At 33.2% G+C, this 20,216-nt stretch overlaps 2 protein-coding genes across 13 annotated transcripts; both read left to right on the top strand.

Annotated features, from left to right (window-relative positions):
* The first annotated feature begins 572 nt into the window (after nt 1-572).
* On the top strand, nt 573-1,971 carry LOC142619047 (zinc-finger homeodomain protein 2-like). The gene has a single exon (XM_075792123.1). It carries the CDS (start codon nt 789-791, stop codon nt 1,695-1,697), a length of 909 nt encoding a protein of 302 aa, XP_075648238.1. The 5' UTR covers nt 573-788; the 3' UTR covers nt 1,698-1,971.
* Nucleotides 1,972-7,822: 5,851 nt separating this feature from the next.
* LOC142619625 (TMV resistance protein N-like) lies at nt 7,823-18,668 on the top strand. 12 transcript variants are annotated; one of them, XM_075792790.1, is made up of 9 exons: nt 7,824-8,049; nt 8,270-8,773; nt 14,391-15,486; nt 15,609-15,893; nt 15,984-17,066; nt 17,171-17,846; nt 17,922-17,989; nt 18,389-18,433; nt 18,556-18,668. In XM_075792790.1, exons 2-6 carry the CDS (start codon nt 8,280-8,282, stop codon nt 17,792-17,794), a joined length of 3,582 nt encoding a protein of 1,193 aa, XP_075648905.1. In that variant the 5' UTR covers nt 7,824-8,049; nt 8,270-8,279; the 3' UTR covers nt 17,795-17,846; nt 17,922-17,989; nt 18,389-18,433; nt 18,556-18,668. The 12 variants fall into 12 exon arrangements, with proteins under 12 accessions (XP_075648906.1, XP_075648904.1, XP_075648909.1 ...); XM_075792785.1 differs by having other exon boundaries at nt 7,825-8,049; nt 18,352-18,433; XM_075792786.1 differs by having other exon boundaries at nt 7,825-8,049; nt 18,356-18,433.
* The last annotated feature ends 1,548 nt before the right edge of the window (nt 18,669-20,216 follow it).

Consider the following 20,216-nt stretch of genomic DNA (forward strand, 5'->3'; position numbering starts at 1 on the left):
ATTTAAGGGTATATGTAATGCCCATGTCATACAAAGTCATTTATTATTTTTTATTTGTCACTAGGATAGTAACTCAATAGGTTAAGTTGTTAACACTTCTTGGTATTTTTAAAGAAGATATCTATAGTTCAATTTTCTGTCCCTCACTGTATTGAAAAGGAAAAAAAAAAAGTCTTGTTTCTTAAATTTATAACAACACAACACTATATACATTCTTAATCCTTGAAAATTATAAATCATAATATGAAACAAACTCTCTTAATTTCTTTTTAAACAACGAGAGAGTGCAAATTTTAGTTAATTTTTCAACCAATAAAGTCATAAAATAAGAGACATTAATTTCGAACAGTGCTCACACTAGAAAGTCTAGAATAAACAGCAATAAGCATGAACCAAAACATTATTAGACTGTACAAGAAAAATGTAAACAAAAGTAGAAGAGAGAAAAAAAGAAAAAAGAAACCGGCACGTGTAAGTTTATAGGCCTATAATCTATTCTATAATATCTTTGTTCTTCTGTAGTGACGCTTGTCTTAAATGCATTTCACGCCTCATCTTCACTGAATTACCTAACGATTATTATCGTCATGATGACCACGACAACCTCAACCTTGGAATCACAATTCCTCCATTCTTAAAAACAAAAAAACCAAACCCACAAAAACCCCATTCTCCTACCTTAACTTTTTGTCTCAACTCCCAACTCTTTTCTTTTCCTCTAAATCTAATCCCCATTTTACCTTTAAAAAAAACCCAAGACACCCAAACCCAACCCCTCTTTTATTTTCATGGACTTAACCGTTGTACCTTACAACAACCACACCTCCAAGTCCGAGAACCAAAACGACGACGTTAAGAAGAACCATAACAACAACAACCATAACAACAACAACAACAACAACAATGATGTAGCTGATCGTGAACCGGTAGTTATGAACCCGTCGAATATGACCGTTAATAATACCGTTATTACCGTTAACTACAAGGAATGCATGCGGAACCACGCTGCCTCTCTAGGTGGTCACGCCAACGACGGCTGCGGCGAGTTCATGCCACGTGGCACCACCACCAACAACAACAGCAACAACAACAACAACAACGTTGTTGTTAAAGATCAGCAGCATGAGGACTACTCGCTCACGTGCGCCGCATGTGGGTGTCACCGCAATTTTCACAGGAGGGAAGTATTCGGTGGTGAGCCGCCGCATCACCTTCCCGTGCACCTGCACTCTCCGCCGCCAATGTTCGCGCTGTACAACGGTGGACCCGCTGCCGTGCCACGTGGACACCCTCATCACCATCACCATCATCAGTATCATCAGCATCACGGTGGTGATCATCATCACGATCGTGGACGGTCAGAGACGCCGGAGAGAGTGGTGGGACCCGTGACGATCACGAGGAGCGGTAGTACTAATAATACTGCTAGTGCGAAGAGGTTTAGGACCAAGTTCACGCAGGAGCAGAAGGAGAAAATGCTAGAGTTCGCTGAGAAGATTGGGTGGAGGATACAGAGGCACGATGACGTGGCGCTCAACCAGTTCTGTTCAGAAATTGGTATCAAACGCAATGTGCTCAAAGTGTGGATGCACAATAACAAGAATGCTCACCGCCGTAGAGAATCAGGGCCCGATGACTCACCTTCGGAACCACCACCACCACCACAACAACAAGAAGAACAACCTATTGGATTATGAGTCTAATTGATTAATTAACTAATAAATATTTGACTTTTTATGTTTTTATTATTATTATTATTATTATTATTATTTTTGGGTTTAATTTTTATCTTTTTAGTTTTGTGTAATGACTAATGAATACTAATGTGAAATGGGCTTTTTTTTTTTTCTTGAAGAAAAGTTTTGTTGAGGTGTGTACAGGTGAAATAATTGTGGGTTCTGGTTTGGTTTTTGTAACTTTTGATGATTCTAAGTTCAACAATGTTGGTGCAGTTCTGACATTTTAGGAACAGTAGAATACGTGAAATTCTGGCTTTGAGTATGGGGGCATTATGATGTTTTGCACTTTGCGAAAACTTGGATCATTGGACTGACAAGACCATATTTTTAGGTTTGCATGGTCTGAAACTGAGAAGGGAATCTAAAGAGAGGAGTTTTTACATGGTGGGTAGAAAAGGCATACAATGTCAATGATTAAGTCTTATCTCAAAATTTTGAATGGTTTTGGATTTTTAAGAAACTAAGCAATGCTGATCACATATCTGTGTTTGTAATTAATTAGTATAACATAGATAAGAGAGAATTGCAGAGTAGGTTAAGATCATACTAAAATCTAGTGATGAATCCACAAAAGGCAAAAGCAACTATAGATAAAAATGCATGACAAAATTAAAGGACTTTTGAGTTATAGAAAGAGAAGGATATGCAAAGATATATACATAACGCCAATGTCAACTTGATATGGATACCTCTTTTCCATGTAAAGAGCATTTATGCATTTGCAACTATGGTAGCAAGAAAGGTAGCAGTTTCGTTTTTATTCAGCATGCTGGTTGGAAGGGAAAACCATCAAAGCAAGCCGAAAAAGAATATACAACAAGATGTTGAAAGTTTAACATCTTTGTTTGAGTGTTTCACCATAGATTATATTTGGGGGTAGATATTAGTTGGGTTTCACTGATTGCTAATGGATTTTTTTTTTCCCTGCAATTGATTACCTCGGAGATATGGAACATGTATTGCCCTGTTTACATGCTTTTTAGACATTGAGTGTAATACCCCAATTTTATTTTATGATCATTATCATTATCATCATTATTATTATAGAGTTAATGTATTATATATGTGTGCAAGTAAGATGAGAGTAGACAATTTTGTCGTGCTACAAAATAGGTGAGAAAATTAAAATTTTAGTGCATACAATTTAATGCGGCAATTAAAATAATAAATAAATAAATAAATAAAAGAGGAAGATGTAATAGGGAGTCTTACTTTGCGGGTTATTCATATAAAACTTTTGGTCTCTTTATCAATTAAGAAAAATGATTAGAGAATTAAAACCTATTTGGATTAGAAGTTTAAGAGTTATTAGAATCCATTGGAATTCCGGCTTATCTAAACAAATAAATCTCAAATAGTTAATTGAGAATTAAAGTCTTGGAAGCCTATTTAAGTTTTATGAGCTTCTTAGAGATTAAGGAGATAAGTTTTAGTGGGTCTTAAACTCCAGCCCAAGTAAGAAGCATATTTAATGTGTAAAGCTAAAGAGTAGTCATAGAGTTTCTTGCGTGAAAGGTAGAGAAAGACTGCGAAAATACAAGAAACAAAGTTTTGCATCCGTGTGGTCGTATGGTCAGGTATATCTCTCTCTCAAAGATCTATGGGAATGACCTACCATCCTAATGAATTTTAATAGGTTTACATGATTATTCTATATGAACGCATGAATAGGTGATAAGCTTTTAGAAGTTTGTTCCTGGAGTAAACGCAACTTTGGAGTAGTACTAAATTCTTGACCCTTATTGTAATCTATAATATTGTATACATGCTATAGGTTGCTAAGTCCTATGGGTAGAAATTTTCTATGGATGCTATATATATATATATATTTGGATCTTATAGAGTATTTCAATTGTGGTTATAGAAATTTGTTTGAACTCTAATGGTACAGATTAGTTTTGGGAAATATTGTTGCGGTGGGACTTTGATAAGGAATATTAAATTGCTTAATTCAATGGTATATACGAAAGTAGTTTTCATATTTGATTTTTGTAGGATAGTGGGAAAGAAAAGGTTTCTAACAATTAGATTTCATGCTTACTGATTAAAGCATTCTTTTGTTTAGAGCTTACAAAAGATTAAAGTGTTCAGAAGTATTTAGATATATTAGCAAGAGAGGTAAGAAATTATGCATAATATGCACTAGTTTTGTTTATTAGTTTCTTAAAAGTCAAAGGTTTTCAAAAGTTATGTTTTTAAGCTTACGTTTTTTAAAATTTATCAAAAGAATTTTTACATCATTGAAAGAGAAACTTTGGCTTTTAAATAATTTTTTAAAGAGAAACTCCAAATTTTTAAATAATGTTTTGAACGTCTGAATCTCATTTAAAAGATGATTTCTAAACTAAACTATTTTCAGAAAAGAATTCAGTTTCAATGTAAGTTTTCTAAAAATGTTCTTGCTCTTTAAATTTGTTTAAAACCAAGTGATTTCAAAGTCATATTCCTATTTTTCAAATGGTATTTAAAATGTTTTTTTTAGCAAATTGAATTTTTAGATTTACTCAAAAATTGTAAAATATTTGTATAAACTCTTCAGTTCCTACTTATTCCCCAAAAGAGTCAAGCATCCTTTGATTTATGTTCAATTCAATATTGTGATCTTCAATAAGCCTCTATATTTGGAATGATTGTTACTAATGAATAAATTATTTTACTTTGTATGAACTTTGCTTTTGTGATATGTGACTCATTAAGTGTTTTTAAAATTGATAAGATATATGTGTAAGCCCGCTCAGAGGGTTGTACATGAGAATAAGTGTTGATTTCTCACCAGCAAGGGTTAGATGTTGGTATCCGCTCACATGATTGTATGTGAGAATATGTGATATGTGTATATGTGACACTGTGCTCTAATCAATTATATGTATGTGTTTTCTAATGATTTTAAGATTTGATCACATTTGTATTAAGTGGCTCATTATATGTTTGGAACACTATATTTGTTATCTTTGAGTGAATTTGTGAAATCTAAATACTCATACTTAGCTTGATTCTATTTTGTTGTGTATTGTGCATAATTGCTTACTAGATGTGTGGCTCACCCCATTAATTACAATTTTTAGATTAAAGTTTAGTTGGGGAACAGAACCTTTAGAAAGCTTTGTAGGGTGCAAGATAGAGCGTGAGAATTTTTAGGCGACTTCAATAATGCTTGAAGCCTTATAGGATTTTTAGTTATTTTTCACTTAAGATTTTACAGTATTTGGAGATTATTTTTTAAATTGTGGAGTTTATATATTGTAAGGGGTTTATTAAGAGCATTGTTTATTTGGAGTTTTCTTAATTATTAAATTAATTATGTTTATTGAGATATGCAAGATCAGCAAGTTAGTCATGCATTTAAATTCATATTCCATGAATTTGGGTCATGACATTGAGCATGCTTGGTTATTGGTGTACCATATATGTATTCTATGATTGATCTGTCATGTGGGTCAAGTCTCAATATCCTGGCTTGAACATTTATAAACACTGCCTAGCCATGCCCTAGCTGAACTAGGTTATGCAGATTAGTATTCATTACTGAAGGATGTATCATCAGCTTTGTTTACTCCATTCTTAAGGCCTTTGTTCATGATAGCACCACCATTTACGTCAAGGGCAGCCCTTGATACATAGATTTCATAGCCCTTTTGTGTGACATGTTGCGCTTACATAATTGGTACAAAGATACAAGGCTCAGTGTAACGCAGTCCGAAAAGTGCTGCAGGAAGTTTGGTTGTTAGATGGGCTTACCTTTCGGGCCTGTTGTAGTGTCCTCTATATTACTCTCTTAGTTGTTAGGAGTAACAATGTGATGAATGGGCCTTTCTGGGCGTCCTTTTTTGTGATGGTATATGTGAGATCGGTTTAGTTTTAGTTTTTGTTTGTTTATTGGTTTTCTTTTTTTCTTCTTAATTTTAATTTTTAGGCTTAAAAAAGATGAAAGACAAACAATCTAAAGTTGAATTTCCAAAATGTTTTGAAAAAACTTCACAAAAAATACCCTCAAAGAAGACAAGTAGACAACCACCAAAGACATTCTTAATTTGGAGTTTGAATCCCCATTTACGCCCAAAATAAATTACTGAACTCAATTTATTTATTTTATGTAAAAAAAAATTATAAATTCTTTTAAAAAACAAAGCATATATATATTTGTTTGAAATAGATAAGTAAATAAAAATAAAAATAAAAACTATAGCAACTAGTATATCTCATTTCGCCTTCATTTTGCTGGCATTTGCAATTTATTTAGCTTTTTCTTTAGTAGCAGGAACCAATGTGTGGATCCCACCTTCAGTCCACGTGAGAACCAAAGTGTAAAGTCTAAAGATTCTTTAAAAAGCAGGGGTCACTTCTATCACTTCTATAAAAAAAAAAGAAAAAAAAAAAGTAGGGGTCACATTGAGGACCTACGCTTCAATAAACTGAATCAAGTCATGTTAAATGAGTTCTTGACTGACTTAACTCGAGTTTAGAGTAGATATTAGTTGGGTTCACTGATAGACAATATTGGATTTTGCGTATATTGATTAGAGTATTCACAATAGTGGAGTTAAAAATTTAGTTTTTTAACTTTATAAAAAGTTTCTTTATCTATTTTACCTACTCACTATACAAAACATGCTGCAGCAGTGGATCTATTTTAGCTTTCAACACAATAAAATAATATAAGCATCACAATAAAATAATATATTTACTATAATAAAATAATATATCCTCTACAATAAACATCCATCACAACCACATACACAACCACAGACGTCGCCACACCACCACCACCACCACCACCACCATCACCACAACAAAGAAAAAAAAAAAAAAATCAACCAAGCCCACACCCACACCCACCACGAAACCCACCCGAGCCACCACCACGAAACCCACCTGAGCCATCCAGCGACCCACTCACGAACCACACTGACCCACCATAGCACACCAACCACACCACAACCCACCGACGCCGATCTACCCACCACAGCCCAGCGACGCCAATCTACCCACCACAGCCCAACGACTATTCAACCACACCATGGCGACGTTAACGATGAGTCGGGCTGGCGACGATAAATAGAGTGAGCTTGAGAGACCAGAGTTGAGAGAGTGAGCTTGAGAGAGATGAGCTTCAAATGAGACGAGAGTGAATGAGAGAGAGAGAGGCATGGTGTGATAAAAGAATAAAAAAAAGAAGAAGCAAGTTGTATTATTTTAATAGCCGGCTGGAATAAAAAATTATTTTTTTTAGCTCTCAGCTACAATGCACATGTATCTATACATGTGCACTGTAGCTGAGAGCAAAAAAAAAAAAAAAAAAGCTATACCTCTATTGTTGCAAGGTGATTTTTTTGTGTTTTGATAAAGCTAAAATAGCTATATAGCTATTTAGTTCCACTGTTACAAATAATCTTAGCTTGAAGATATGGAACATGTACTTGAGTCATGTTACATGCTTGTTAATTAGAGATTGAGCTTGCTTGGTCATTGGTGTACCATGCATGCTATATATGATTGATTTGTCATGTTGGCCAAGCCAGTCTTGAATATAATAAAAACAGTATTGCAGCGTGCATGCCTAGCTGAGTCTGTTAGGCAGATGATGAGTATACATTACTCAAGAATGTAATGTTGTCAGCTTTGTTTACTCTATTCTTAAGGCCTTTGTTTATGTTGAAGCACCAGCATTTGTTATTGGGAGCATCCTAAAATTTGATATATAGGCCTTATTTGCGGGCCTACTTTCTTGTGATGGTGTGTGTGAGAGCGGTTTAGTTTTAGTTTTAGTTTTATAAATTCTTTTAAAAAACAAAGCATACATTTGTTCAACTTATAAAGATACTTTAAATACCAAGGGCCACACAATAAACCTAAACTTTAATAAAGCGAGTAAAGTAAGTCAAAAGTTAAAAAAGAAAAAGAAAGACTTGACTATAAACGGAAGACTCTTTCTCACGCACAACACCCTGCAAATTCCTCTGTTTAAACCAGCAATTACACAAATATAGACTTGACTATAAACGGAAGACTCTTTCTCACGCACAACACCCTGCAAATTCCTCTGTTTAAACCAGCAATTACACAAATATAGACTTGACTATAAACGGAAGACTCCCTTTCTCTCTCTCTCTCTCACACGCACAACACCCTGCAAATTCCTCTGTTTAAACCAGCAATTACACAAATATAGACTTGACTATAAACGGAAGACTCCCTCTCTCTCTCTCTCTCACACGCACAACACGCTGCAAATTCCTCTATTTAAACCAGCAATTGCACAATATAAGAGCTTCACCGACGATACAATTATTATTGCTATTCTCCAAAATCTGTAAGTTCTTACTTTTTATTTTTAATTTTTTGTATAAGTATCTGTAAGTTCTCACTTGTGCGTGCGCTTTTATTTCCTTTCTTTAGTTTTAATCTTTAATTTTAATATCGTTTCCTTTTACCCCTTATTTATTTATTTTTACTTGAAATCTAATTGAATGAAATTTTGGTGAGCATCTATAATTCTGTATTGTGATTCAAGATTTTTTTTGTAAACTTAGATTGGCTTTCATGGATACAATAAGCCCATCTTCTTCCTCTTCTTCTACCCATCAGTGGAAATATCATGTATTTCTAAGTTTTAGAGGTGAGGATACGCGCAACAATTTTACAGACCATCTATATGCTGCCTTGAATCAAAAGGGTGTCTACACCTTTAGGGATGATGAAAAACTTGAGAGAGGAGAACTTATTTCACCTAGTCTTTTAAAAGCAATAGAAGACTCACTATTTGCTATTGTTGTTCTCTCAAAAAACTATGCATCTTCGACATGGTGTTTGGATGAACTTGTGAAGATCATGGATTGCAGGACAAATATGGGGCTAATAGTTTTGCCTATTTTTTATGACGTGGAACCATCTGTGGTGCGAAAACAGACAGAACCTTATGCACAAGCATTTGCTGAACATGAAAAATCTTTCAATAAGAATTTAGAAAAAGTTCACACGTGGCGAGCTGCTTTGACAGATATCTCCAATCTCTCTGGATGGTCTTTAAAGGACAGGTAATTGCTACTATAAACATTATTTCCAATGAATTTAAATTACTATTTGCATTGAATTATTCGTTAGGATATGAATCTAAAGCATTTGACATGACAACAAGGGGGGCGGTCCAATATTGGACTGTATACTTGCTATAATAAATATAATAATACAACAATGGGGCAGTTCTTTTATATTATATTATATTTTTATTAATAGTACTTAAAAATCCATGCATTACACGGTTTTAATCATAAACATAAAAAATATATTTTTTATTTGATAAATAATAATTATATGAATGATCAATTATGTAAATCTTTGTGAATTTATGTTTGTTAATTAATTTTTTTTTGAAATTTTTGAGTTTTTATTGTTTTAAGAAAATTTTAATTATGCATTGAATTACCTAAGGTAAACATGTGTAATTAGTAAATTTTACTAAATTAAAACATAAATTATAATAAATAATCAAAAGACCAAACAATTATTCAAAATCTTGGTAATAGATAAGATAATGGATAATTTCATCTGATTCCATGTTGTATATTCCTTTGACTTTCTTTTAAATATTTTTTAACTATTATTCAAGATAATATATTTTCATAAATTTTAATTTAAATCTTGAACAAAGATGTAAAACTTGCACGATTTTGATCATGAAATTAGGTCAGAAAATTATAGAATATGTAATTTATTTGAGGAGAAATAACTAATGTAATGAGCATAATTATATAACTTTATAATTCTTATATGATGTTAACTTTTATAATTCTAATCTAATATATTGACTGTCTCACAACAACATTTGTAATTACTTGTAACAAAGTGTTTGCATATTGTAAGTGAAACATTCTGAAGATTTGTGTTAAGTATTATATGATTCTCATCTTACTAATTTACCAGAATGCAGAGTTCAACACATAATGTACGAACTCGATACATAAACAAAAATAAAATGCAAAACTCTCCATATAGAATTTTACTAACTCCATCACTCAAATCCATTACACATTACGCAACTCAAATCTCCATACGAAACTAAAATTGTTTAAAAAATTGTAAGAAATCATAAAATAAATATGGCCTGACTTTGATTAACACAAAATAAAGAGAGCTGGGCAAGGGGCAAAAAAGGCACAAAAAAAGAAGTGAGAGATGGTTCACAATTTCTCCATTGCTAACGAAGAGCATACCAAAATGGTATCTCGAATATAAAATTGAAATTGAAATTTGAAATTAGATTTGGTTTGACCAAGATATTTAAGTTATAATTTGGTGATCAAACAAAGAATTTGTAAGTAAAGAAAAAACCTAAAGCATAGAAAATATTTAAGAAAAAAAAATTGTGCATTAAAAAATAAAATAGAACGATAATTCTCAAATGTACCCAAAAAAAAAAAAAAAAAAAAAGCCTAGAGGTAGAATTGTGTGAGAAAAATGACTTGCTATAACATAGAGTTGTCTTTAAATTTGTATACATATAGAATGTGTTTGGATTCGTGTCTACGTTTTGCGTTTGCCATTTCGCGTTTTCAGCCTTTTTTTTTTTTTCCTTCCCAGCCGCAGTTTTTGACCAAGTCTTTCATGAACAGTGCATTCGTGCACTGTTCATGGACCCATAAATTTCAATTTTCAGCTACTTTTTCATTAAAAATGGATCCCGCGGTACTATTCACACATTTTAAAATTATTTTGCTACAGTATTTTCAGTTTTCAATTTTTAATTTTTAACAATAAGTTCTATTCAAACAGACTCATAGAAAGTGCGTGCATCTTTCCATGATTGCAATCTCGATTTTCTCCAAAATTGCTTTTAAATAATCAATTTCAAATTAATTACAAAATTTGAATAACAGCATTCTAACTTTTCGTTTTTGCCTTTTAACTTTGTAAGCTATGATCTCTATAGGAAATTTATTCAGTGGCCTCATATTGCATGTTAAAAACAAAGGATTGGGAAATTTAAAAAAAAAAAAAAAAAAAACTGTTTTTAAGAACAACGAATTAAGCAGTAATTGTAATTGGGGGAAAATTGATAAGAACAAAAGATTAAAAAAAAAAGAACGAATATCAAATAAAAGTTTATATGAACAATCAATTTCACCTTCTTCTTCTTCTTCTTCAACAAGACCAATCTCATATATTGCATGACCAATACCACTTCGACTTCTATTTTTATATGACCAGAGATCTTGTTTTCATGCTTTATCTTTCACGGCTCCCTTGAGATGGAGATGGTAATGAAGTGTTGGATATGTATCTTAGTGATATGGGAGAATGAGAAAGCATGTACATTTAGGGAGATCAAGCAATTGTAATGGCTGATCGTATATGTCAAGTATTAGTCATCTGTTATTATGTTTAAAAACAAGAGTTTGACTTATTTCCAATACTTTTTTAACTAGAGGTCTCATTTTGTTTTAAATACACTATAACAAGTGGTAGTGGGTTTTAATCTACATATTTTATTTAGTTAGTGGGTAATGTGATAATTTCTCATTAAAACAAAATGAGATTTCAATTAAAAAAGTATTGGAGGTAAGCTCGATCCTAAAAACAATTGATAGTTTCAATATTTATAATGCAAGTTATAGGCAATTAATAATGGTTGATGACTTCCATATATGATGAACAATTTTAGGTGAATTAAAATGAGAAATAAATCACCGTACACCTTTGGTGCGATGGTCACTCTACAAGTATAAGTGCTTGTGGGGTGTGGGGTGTGGGGAGCAAGAGCCGGGGTTCAAGTCTCCGGGAGAGAGTTTCACACACATATACATTTAGATTAGGCTAAAGTAGAAATTCTATCTTATGTAAAAAAAAAAAGTGAGAAATAATCATTATTACAAAAAATTGTGGGATTGATAACTTCCATATTTATGGTGTCTTCCTTTTTTGAAGAATAGTTGTATGAGTGCAATGACTAAACAAATGGAAAAAAAATAAATAAAGAAAGAAAGAAAGAAAGAAAGAAGAAAGAAAGATTGGACGACTGTATATAGAAAAATAAAAATGGTGTTTCAAAGCTACTAATACGTATTTATAATTTTATAGTTGTAAGTGCACAATTGTATCTGGACCCAAAAGCGAATGTTGGGCTCAGGCCCAATGAGCCTTATACAATGTAATTTGTAGAGTATGAATTTGAAATCTAGGTTCGGGATGTTGGAGTTTGATTAGCAAGCTAGAATGTTACAATTTGTGCAAATGATAAACGAATATGACAAATAGATCTCCTCGGATGTAAGCCGAAGATGATTTGTATAAATATTCTCTTTCTAGGCTAAAGTTTACAATTCTTAGTTCTTTTTTTTGTTTCCGAGCCGATCTCTATCTCTTTCCTCTCTCGTCTCTTTATATACTTCTTCTTCTTCACTATTCATCCACGTGTCATACAAATCTTTCTCTCAGATACTTGTCCCATCCACAACCTTCTTGAAATCTTTAAATAATAGTAGGAAGGTTCAATTCTATTGTTCAGAGGTCATTTCCCCATTAATGCAGCCAGAGAGGTAGATGCAGAGTCTTTAATGTGGAGGTAGCAGCTTTTTCCTTAGATATTTTTATCACATCCTTGCGTCTAGAGGGTGCTTGGATCACCCTCTTATCTGTCAGTTTTTCCAGAATTCTGCCTTTAACCTTCTTGACAAGTCTTAGGGTCATCGCCGGGCCAGTCCGAGGAGAAATTCCTCCTCGGAAAACTCCTCGGACCTTTATAGTGCATACTGACTTATGGGTCTGGAGGCCTTAACCAAAAACAAACTAATACCCGTTAATAAAGCCCAAAACCCAAATGTTTATTTGAGAATTTTTACCTCCCACAATAATCACTGATGAGTGATGACTTCTATATTTGGTGAACGGTTTTAGGTGAGTAAAAATTATAATAACTGCTGAACATTTAAGGGCTTATTGGTGTAATTAATAGTGACCATTTACGTGCATACATTTTTTAAAAAGATAATTATATATAAACTCAATTCTTAACATTTATTTATTTTTGGCTAGCCCATCATTTTAGAAAGTAGACTTTAAAAACAAAAAATTAGAATATATAATTAGATGTTTCTCCAAAAAAAAGAAAAAAAGAAAAAAGAATCTATAATTAGATAACTATAAAACATTTATTTTTTTAAAAGATTTTATGCAGCATTTATGGGGGCTTCAAACATAAGTGATTTTTTTAAAAATTTTAAAATTTTAATTTTTTGGTTTCTCACCGTGTATTCCAAAGCTTTCAACTAGAGACTGATCACTGTTCCCGACGGGTGGACCTTAGTGTGGTAAATCGCTAGCCCAAGGGGTTTTTTTCAAAGTGTAGGTACCGGGACTCAAACTGGAAAGGACACCCAGTCGAACTTGAGACAGGCACTTTGGGACCAAGTGCCTAACCACTTGGCCAACCCACCTGGGTTAATTTTAATTATTTTACATTTACATTGTTTATTATCAAATGGTCAAATGTTAATATTGAATAGCAATATATATATATATATATATGTATGTATGTATGTATGTATGTACGTGTGTGTACATGTTCGTGAAAGATGAAGCATGAAAACATTATTAAATAAGTTAAGTTTATACATAATATTTTCGTGAACAAATACATTAGTATGAAGCTTGATTTAAGTATATAAAATATTAGGGCATTAGGCTAAATTATAAATTGCCCTCTAACTTTGACCAAAATTTACACATTGACTCAAAATTCCCTTGAACAAATTTTCATTCTTTGCTATGACAACTCAAATTTAATGAAGAATATAACAACTAACTTTTATTCAATCCAAGCCAAGCTTGCATGCGCTTGTCTTAAACAAATTTTGTATATCCACTAAATATCTTCTTTTCATGAATTAGATTGGATAAAACTTTGAGCTTTGATACTTCTTTTGTAATTCGGGAATAACATAAGTGCATTCATACATGTAATAGACTAGAATATCCAAACGAAGCTGCTATAGTTAAGTTAAGGTAACTTGAAAAACTCCGTGTCCACATCTTTGGGCAGCATTAAATAAAATCTATTATTGTCATAAGTTTTATAACTCAAACACCTTCTGATAATTTATACAAAGATATCCATAGTTTAATTTTCCCCTCTCCATTATAACTACTTAATTTATAAAATATAATAAAAAAACTAAATCCACTATTATAGATTCAGATTTTAATCCTATAATTTAACCATATATACAAGTGGCACTCACAAACTCAAATTACTAAAATTAATGATACTATACTGCAAAAAGGAACCCAAAATTTCAATACACACACAATGGCCTTTTGCTACTCTTGAACATTACCATGCATGATGCATCTTTCAGCTTCCAAATGCAATCACACGGTGTGTACTTATATTCTAATGTGAACGTCTTTCAGCCTTATTATTCCCCTTATAGGTGGATCTTTTCGATCAGAAGTCCCCATTTGAACAAAAGCTATTAGTTGTCAACCCTTAATAGCATATTATATATACAGACACACATAATTGCTACAGTAATTTATTTATAATTTTAGATTTTTTAATTTTATTTTTATTTTAAGCGTGGCAGGGGGTGGGTGGGTGGGTGGGTGGGGGAAATGATGGGTTAAATCGCATTGCTTAATTGTCATTCTTCTTTGCAGGCTTGAGTCAGAATTTATCAAAGATATTATAAGAGTGATTTCACTTAAATTGAGTTCTTTGTTCCCCAAAGACACCAACGGCTTAGTAGGAATTGATTCTCAAGTGGAGAAATTGATGTCGCTTTTAGCCAAAGGATCAGAAGATGATGTTTGCATTATTGGGATTTGGGGGATGGGGGGTATTGGTAAGACAACTCTTGCTAGAGTTGTTTATGACAAGGTTTTTAATGAATTTCAAGGTGGTTGTTTTATCGCTAATGTTAGGAGTGAATCTGAAAAATATGGGTTAGTTCCATTACAACAAAAACTTCTTCGTGAGATTTTGATGGAGAAAAGTGTATATATAAGGGATGATTGTGATGGAGTTAGTATGATCAAGAATAGGTTATGTCATAAAAAAATTCTTATTGTTCTTGATGATGTAGATCAATTCGATCAGCTAGAAAAGTTAGCCGGGGACTCTAAATGGTTTGGTTCAGGAAGTAGAGTCATCATAACAACAAGAGATCAACGTTTGTTGGGAAGGCATGAAGTACATAAAATTTATGAGGCTCAAGGATTGAAAGATATTGAGGCTCTTCATCTTTTTTGTTTGAAAGCATTCAAAGAACGTGATCCACCCAAAGATTATCTAGACTTGTCCACATCTTTTGTACATTATGCTAAAGGTCTTCCTTTAGCTATTAATGTTTTGGGTTCTTTTTTGTATGATAGACGTAAGAAGGAATGGGAAGGTGCATTAAATAGGCTCAAAGAACATCCTAACAAAAAAATTAATGAAATACTAGAAATAGGTTTTGATGGACTTGAGGGTACTGAAAAGGAAATATTTCTACATATTGCATGTTTCTTCAATATGACGGAAAAGCATTATATAGTAAAAATGCTAGATTATCTTGGCCTTCACCCTAAAATTGGATTAAATGTTCTCATAGAAAAGTCTCTCTTAAAATATTATGCAAATACATATTGGATGCATGACTTACTACAACAAATGGGACAAGACATGGTTCGTCGAGATTGTCCTCTAGAACCTGAAAAGTGGAGCAAATTGTGGCTATATAAGGACATTCGCAGCGCATTGATGAAAAATATGGTAAGATATTGTTTAGAGAATATACCTTATCATGTTATTCAAAGAAGTTGAAATTTGAACAACTCTAGAAAACATATATCTTGCAACTAACTCATTTTTCTTTTTCTTTTCTTTATTATTAGGAAATGGAAGCAATTCAAGGACTTGTCCTTCAATTGGGTGAACTACATAAATTAGAAAAGGCACATTGGAATCTTGAAGCCTTTCCAAAGATGCCTAACCTTAAATTGCTTATAATTCATCATGTTCAACTTCTACCTGGTCCCAAACATCTTTCTAACAACTTAAGATTTCTTGATTGGAGTGAGTATCCTTCAAAATCGTTGCCGTCGAATTTTCAACCAGTTGAGCTTGTTGAACTTCACTTGTTGTACAGCAAAATTGAATGGCTTTGGAAAGGAACAAAGGTAAGATTGTTATTTAAGTACTTTGATACAACTTTGTTTTTAAGGTTTGTTTAATCTAACTCTTCTATTGTATATTTTGGCTTTTAACAGTATTTGGACAAGTTAAAGCTCATCAAATTGAACAATTCCTTAAACCTCATTGCAACCCCTGACTTCACCGGAGTTCCCAATCTTGAGAAATTGGTTCTCAATGGTTGTATACAGTTACTTGAGGTTCACCCATCTATTATGGTTCTTAAAAGGCTTACTCTTCTTGATCTAGAAAACTGCAAAAGCCTTAGAAGACTTCCAAGCAAGTTTGAAATGGAGTCTCTTGAAATTCTCATTCTTTCTGGCTGTTCAAAAATCAAGAGAATTCCAGAATTTATGGGAAATATGAAAAGCTTATCAAAACTTCACTTAAATGCCACTGCTATTACAAAACTTCCCTCTTCAATTGAACATTTGACTAACCTTGCTTCTTTGCATTTAAGAGATTGCAAGAATCTTTTGTGTCTTCCTAGTATCATTTGTAGCTTCAAGTCACTTAAAGATATTAATTTGGCTGGATGCTTGAAGCTTGACGGTCTACCGGAGAACCTGTGGAATGTTGAAAGTCTAGAGAAGCTCAATGTGAGTGGAATTACTTTAAGAGAATTGCCTTCCTCTGTTGTTATGTTAGAGAATCTTAAAGAACTATCCCTTCGGGGATGTAAAGGGCCACCGCATAAGCTATGGAATAATCTGTTCCCCTTAAATTTAATGTTAAGAAGAAGCCTAAATCCTAGGAGCTTGTTATTGCCTTCCCTTTTAGGCATGCGTTCTTTAAAGCACTTGGACCTGAGTGATTGTAATCTCCAAACAATCCCTAGTGATATAGGAAACTTATCCTCCGTAACCAAATTATATCTAAGTGGAAATCACTTTAGTTGCCTTCCTGAAAGTATGGTGCAACTATCTAAATTGAATTGGATTGATTTAAACAATTGCACAAGACTTCGTTCATTGTCACAATTGCCATCAACAATTACTACGGTTACAGCAAATGGTTGTACCTCATTGGAAACATGTCCAAATGGATTTAATTCACGTGCCTTTCGTATACGCCTTTCCTTCGTCAATTGCTTCAAATTGGTTCGTCAGAATGACATTATCTCTTACGCGCTGAGAATGCTATTGACAGCTGCTCATGAGGTCTCTCTCTCTCTCTCTCTCTCTCTCTTTTGCTCTCTCTCTCTCTCTCTCTATATATATATATATATATGTCAATTCTGAATATCATGGTTTGTATGTTTCAGAAAATCGAAGGTTCCTTTAGCATTGTGATTCCTGGGTGTGAAATTCTGAAATGGTTTCCGCATCAGAGTGTGGGGCATACAGTCAGTGCACAAGTTACTCGTCCGAACGGAAATAAGTGGATTGGAATCGCTATGTTTGCTGTGCCGGCATACCCCAATTCTTGGACTCATTTGATGTGTGAAATTCTATTCAACGAACGTAGTGTCGGCTTATATGATCTAAACCATTTACCTATATCTGTTAAGATTAAACCAGATCACCTTTGGATGGCATATATATCCTCTCGTGTGTTTACTAACTATGACAGAGCAGTATTGGATCAAATTGATGAGAATAAATTCATACAGATAAAGCTTAGATTTCTCTGGGATAGTGATGGACATGGGCCTCATCAAGTAGGGTTTCGTGTAGTATACGAACAAGACTGGGAAGACATCAGAGAAATGCTATCAGCTCAATCCAGCAACAGCACCTGCATCACTCCTTACGAGGGTTTGGATGTTCATCACAATTCAACAGAAGGAATCAAATTGAAGCTAAGCCGTGATGAATATGAGGGGGCCGGAGCTAGTGGTGAAGGCAGCTCTAACGATGTCCCACACTCAAAGAGGATTGAAAGATAGAGAATTAATGTATGGGCTCATGCTAATTCTGATCGCAAGGATTCTAATGAAGGTAAGTCATCTTTACAAAGACTCTGTAGCTTCCTATTGGGCCTGTGGTAACCTTGTTTTTTTTTTTTTTATTCAGAGAAAGTAGGCAATGATACAAAGGAATCTTCCTTGTCCACAACGTTGTTTACAGGACATCTATAGTCTGTGAGTTTTTTTTTTATTGTCAAAATGTCATTGCCATTACTAGTTTCTTAAATCTCTTAGTGTTAGAAGCTTACAATGCCATTTTCATATTACCACCTTGTACAAATTTTTCCTTAAAAAGAATAAATCCCAATTTTTACTTAACTAGTTTTGAATTTTTTTGATAATAAGTTAGAAGGAAATTTAATGCAAATCAACCATATATACATCACTTGCTTGTTTTATTTTAAATTTTAAATTTTTTTTTGTTTTTGTTGTTTACACCAAATTCTTATTAACTTTCTATTAGTTTTGGTGGAAAGATAATGCAAATCAACCATTGTCTTTGCTTTGTTGACTGTTGATTATATTTGCACTCACAGGCAGTTTCTCATTCTTCCCTCTCTCACTCATCGTCAGCGGCTCCTGAAGTAGTTGCAAGCAGTGGCAAAACAGTCTGTGAAGGTGAGTGCCTTTTCTTTTCTTTTTTTGGTCTCATAACTGAATGAATCATTGTTGTCCATTTTCGTTTCCTTGGATTTCATTTGATAGAATCATATTTCTGTGTTTGATGTACTGAGATGAAGACACATGTTAGAATGCACTTACCAGTGGATTCTCATTCTTCCCTATCTCACTCACGGTCAGTGGCTCCTGATGTAGTTGCAAGCAGTGGCAGAATGATTGTCCATGAAAGGTGAGTGCGCCTTCTCTTTTCTTTATTGGTCTCATATATACCTGAATAAATCATTGTTTTCCATTTTAGTTTTCTTGGATTTCATTTGATAAAATCATATTTCTTTGTTTAATGCAATGAGATGAAGACATAAATATGTAATAGGTTATATCTAAAATTGAGTAGATCATGCTTTTGTAGAATACTTTGATTTTGCAATACAACTAGCTACTGTGATTTTAAAATTTTCATAATGGACCTAATGTATTCCTATTTATACCCTTAGTTGGACTCTTTCTAACATACAATTTAACAAAATAAAGATGTAGTAGTCAAGGGTTTTCCAATCCAAGTGTAGGCTGTCAAGCTGAACCTTGAAAATATTACTTCTGCTCTCTTTCCTTCTCTGTATCAGTTCTGAAAGCTTGGATTTTACATATTCTTACAATATATGTATGTGAGATTTGGAATTGATATGCTTAACTCATGCAAATATATTCTTGACAGATTACCTACATGGTGCTCGTGAAGATATTTGATTTGAAATTATTTTTACTGAATTTTGGCTTATTCACTTGAGATTTCTCTGTTTCTCTGTTGAGTTCTCTTTATATATATATATATATATATATATATATATATATATATAGATAAAGACCTATTTTGTTCTGCGTTTGGTTTTGCTATGAAACTTCTTGTGTTTCTTCTGCTTTTTTTGTTATTTTTTATTTTCTAATTGCTTAAGTACTAGGCTTAATTTTGGTTAGTTTTGAATCTTAGACTAATGGGGTTAGATGATTGGGAAGACATTGGTATTATTTTTAAAATAGAAGTCCTGATTTTAACTTTCTTGCTTCTGCTATTTGAATCAGGACAAGTAACCACCCTGCTGCATTTTATGTCTATTTACTATAAGAAGTCATTAAACCGATAACTACATAAATAAATAAATTGGATAAGTATAACTGTACTAAATTGTATAAGAAGCTCTAATTCAGTTATTGCAGGTTCATGCATTTTGAAGGCATGCTGGAGGCTTTCACATTATTATTTTTTTGTATTTTATAGCAACTTCTAATTGCCACAAAATCTGATGCAATTAGATGGTACTTGCAACTTAACTGGACATCTTTTCTTATCACCGGAGGCACTTTTTTATTTATACATCCCCAGATTGCTTGTTCAACATCGAGAGTAAGCTTAGTCTGGTTGAGATTGAAGGTGAATATGTGCTAATTTGGGTTACTGAGAGAACATTAGTTTATTCTTGTGCAGGTGCATGGAAGTGAAACTGTGTAAGGAGGAAATGCCCCAAGGTTAAATGGTGAAGATCATCATTTGGCTTCCCAAAGTAATTCCAGAACATACATTTATAGGATGGCTAAGGGTTCACAACAGATTGTCTACAAAAGACCAAATGTTTTAATGATATGCTAATCTTGATGCTCAGTGTGTTGTTTGTAAAAGAAGAAGTAAATGTATGGACCCACTTATTTTTTGATTGTTCTTTCTCGATGCGGATATGGTGAACCGTAATGAGTTGCTGCCTAAAACCCAAAGTTCTGTTGGCTG

Source organism: Castanea sativa, chromosome 12 (genome assembly GCF_040712315.1).
Source record: "Castanea sativa cultivar Marrone di Chiusa Pesio chromosome 12, ASM4071231v1".
In the NCBI taxonomy this organism is placed as follows: Eukaryota; Viridiplantae; Streptophyta; class Magnoliopsida; order Fagales; family Fagaceae; genus Castanea; species Castanea sativa.

Coding starts and splice junctions, on each gene's coding strand:
- LOC142619047 (XM_075792123.1), top strand. CDS start 789: ATGGACTTAACCGTTGTACCTTACAACAACCACACCTCCAAGTCCGAG.
- LOC142619625 (XM_075792791.1), top strand. CDS start 8,280: ATGGATACAATAAGCCCATCTTCTTCCTCTTCTTCTACCCATCAGTGG. Junction 8,774..14,390: donor GGATGGTCTTTAAAGGACAG/GTAATTGCTACT, acceptor TCTTCTTTGCAG/GCTTGAGTCAGAATTTATCA. Junction 15,894..15,983: donor GGCTTTGGAAAGGAACAAAG/GTAAGATTGTTA, acceptor GGCTTTTAACAG/TATTTGGACAAGTTAAAGCT.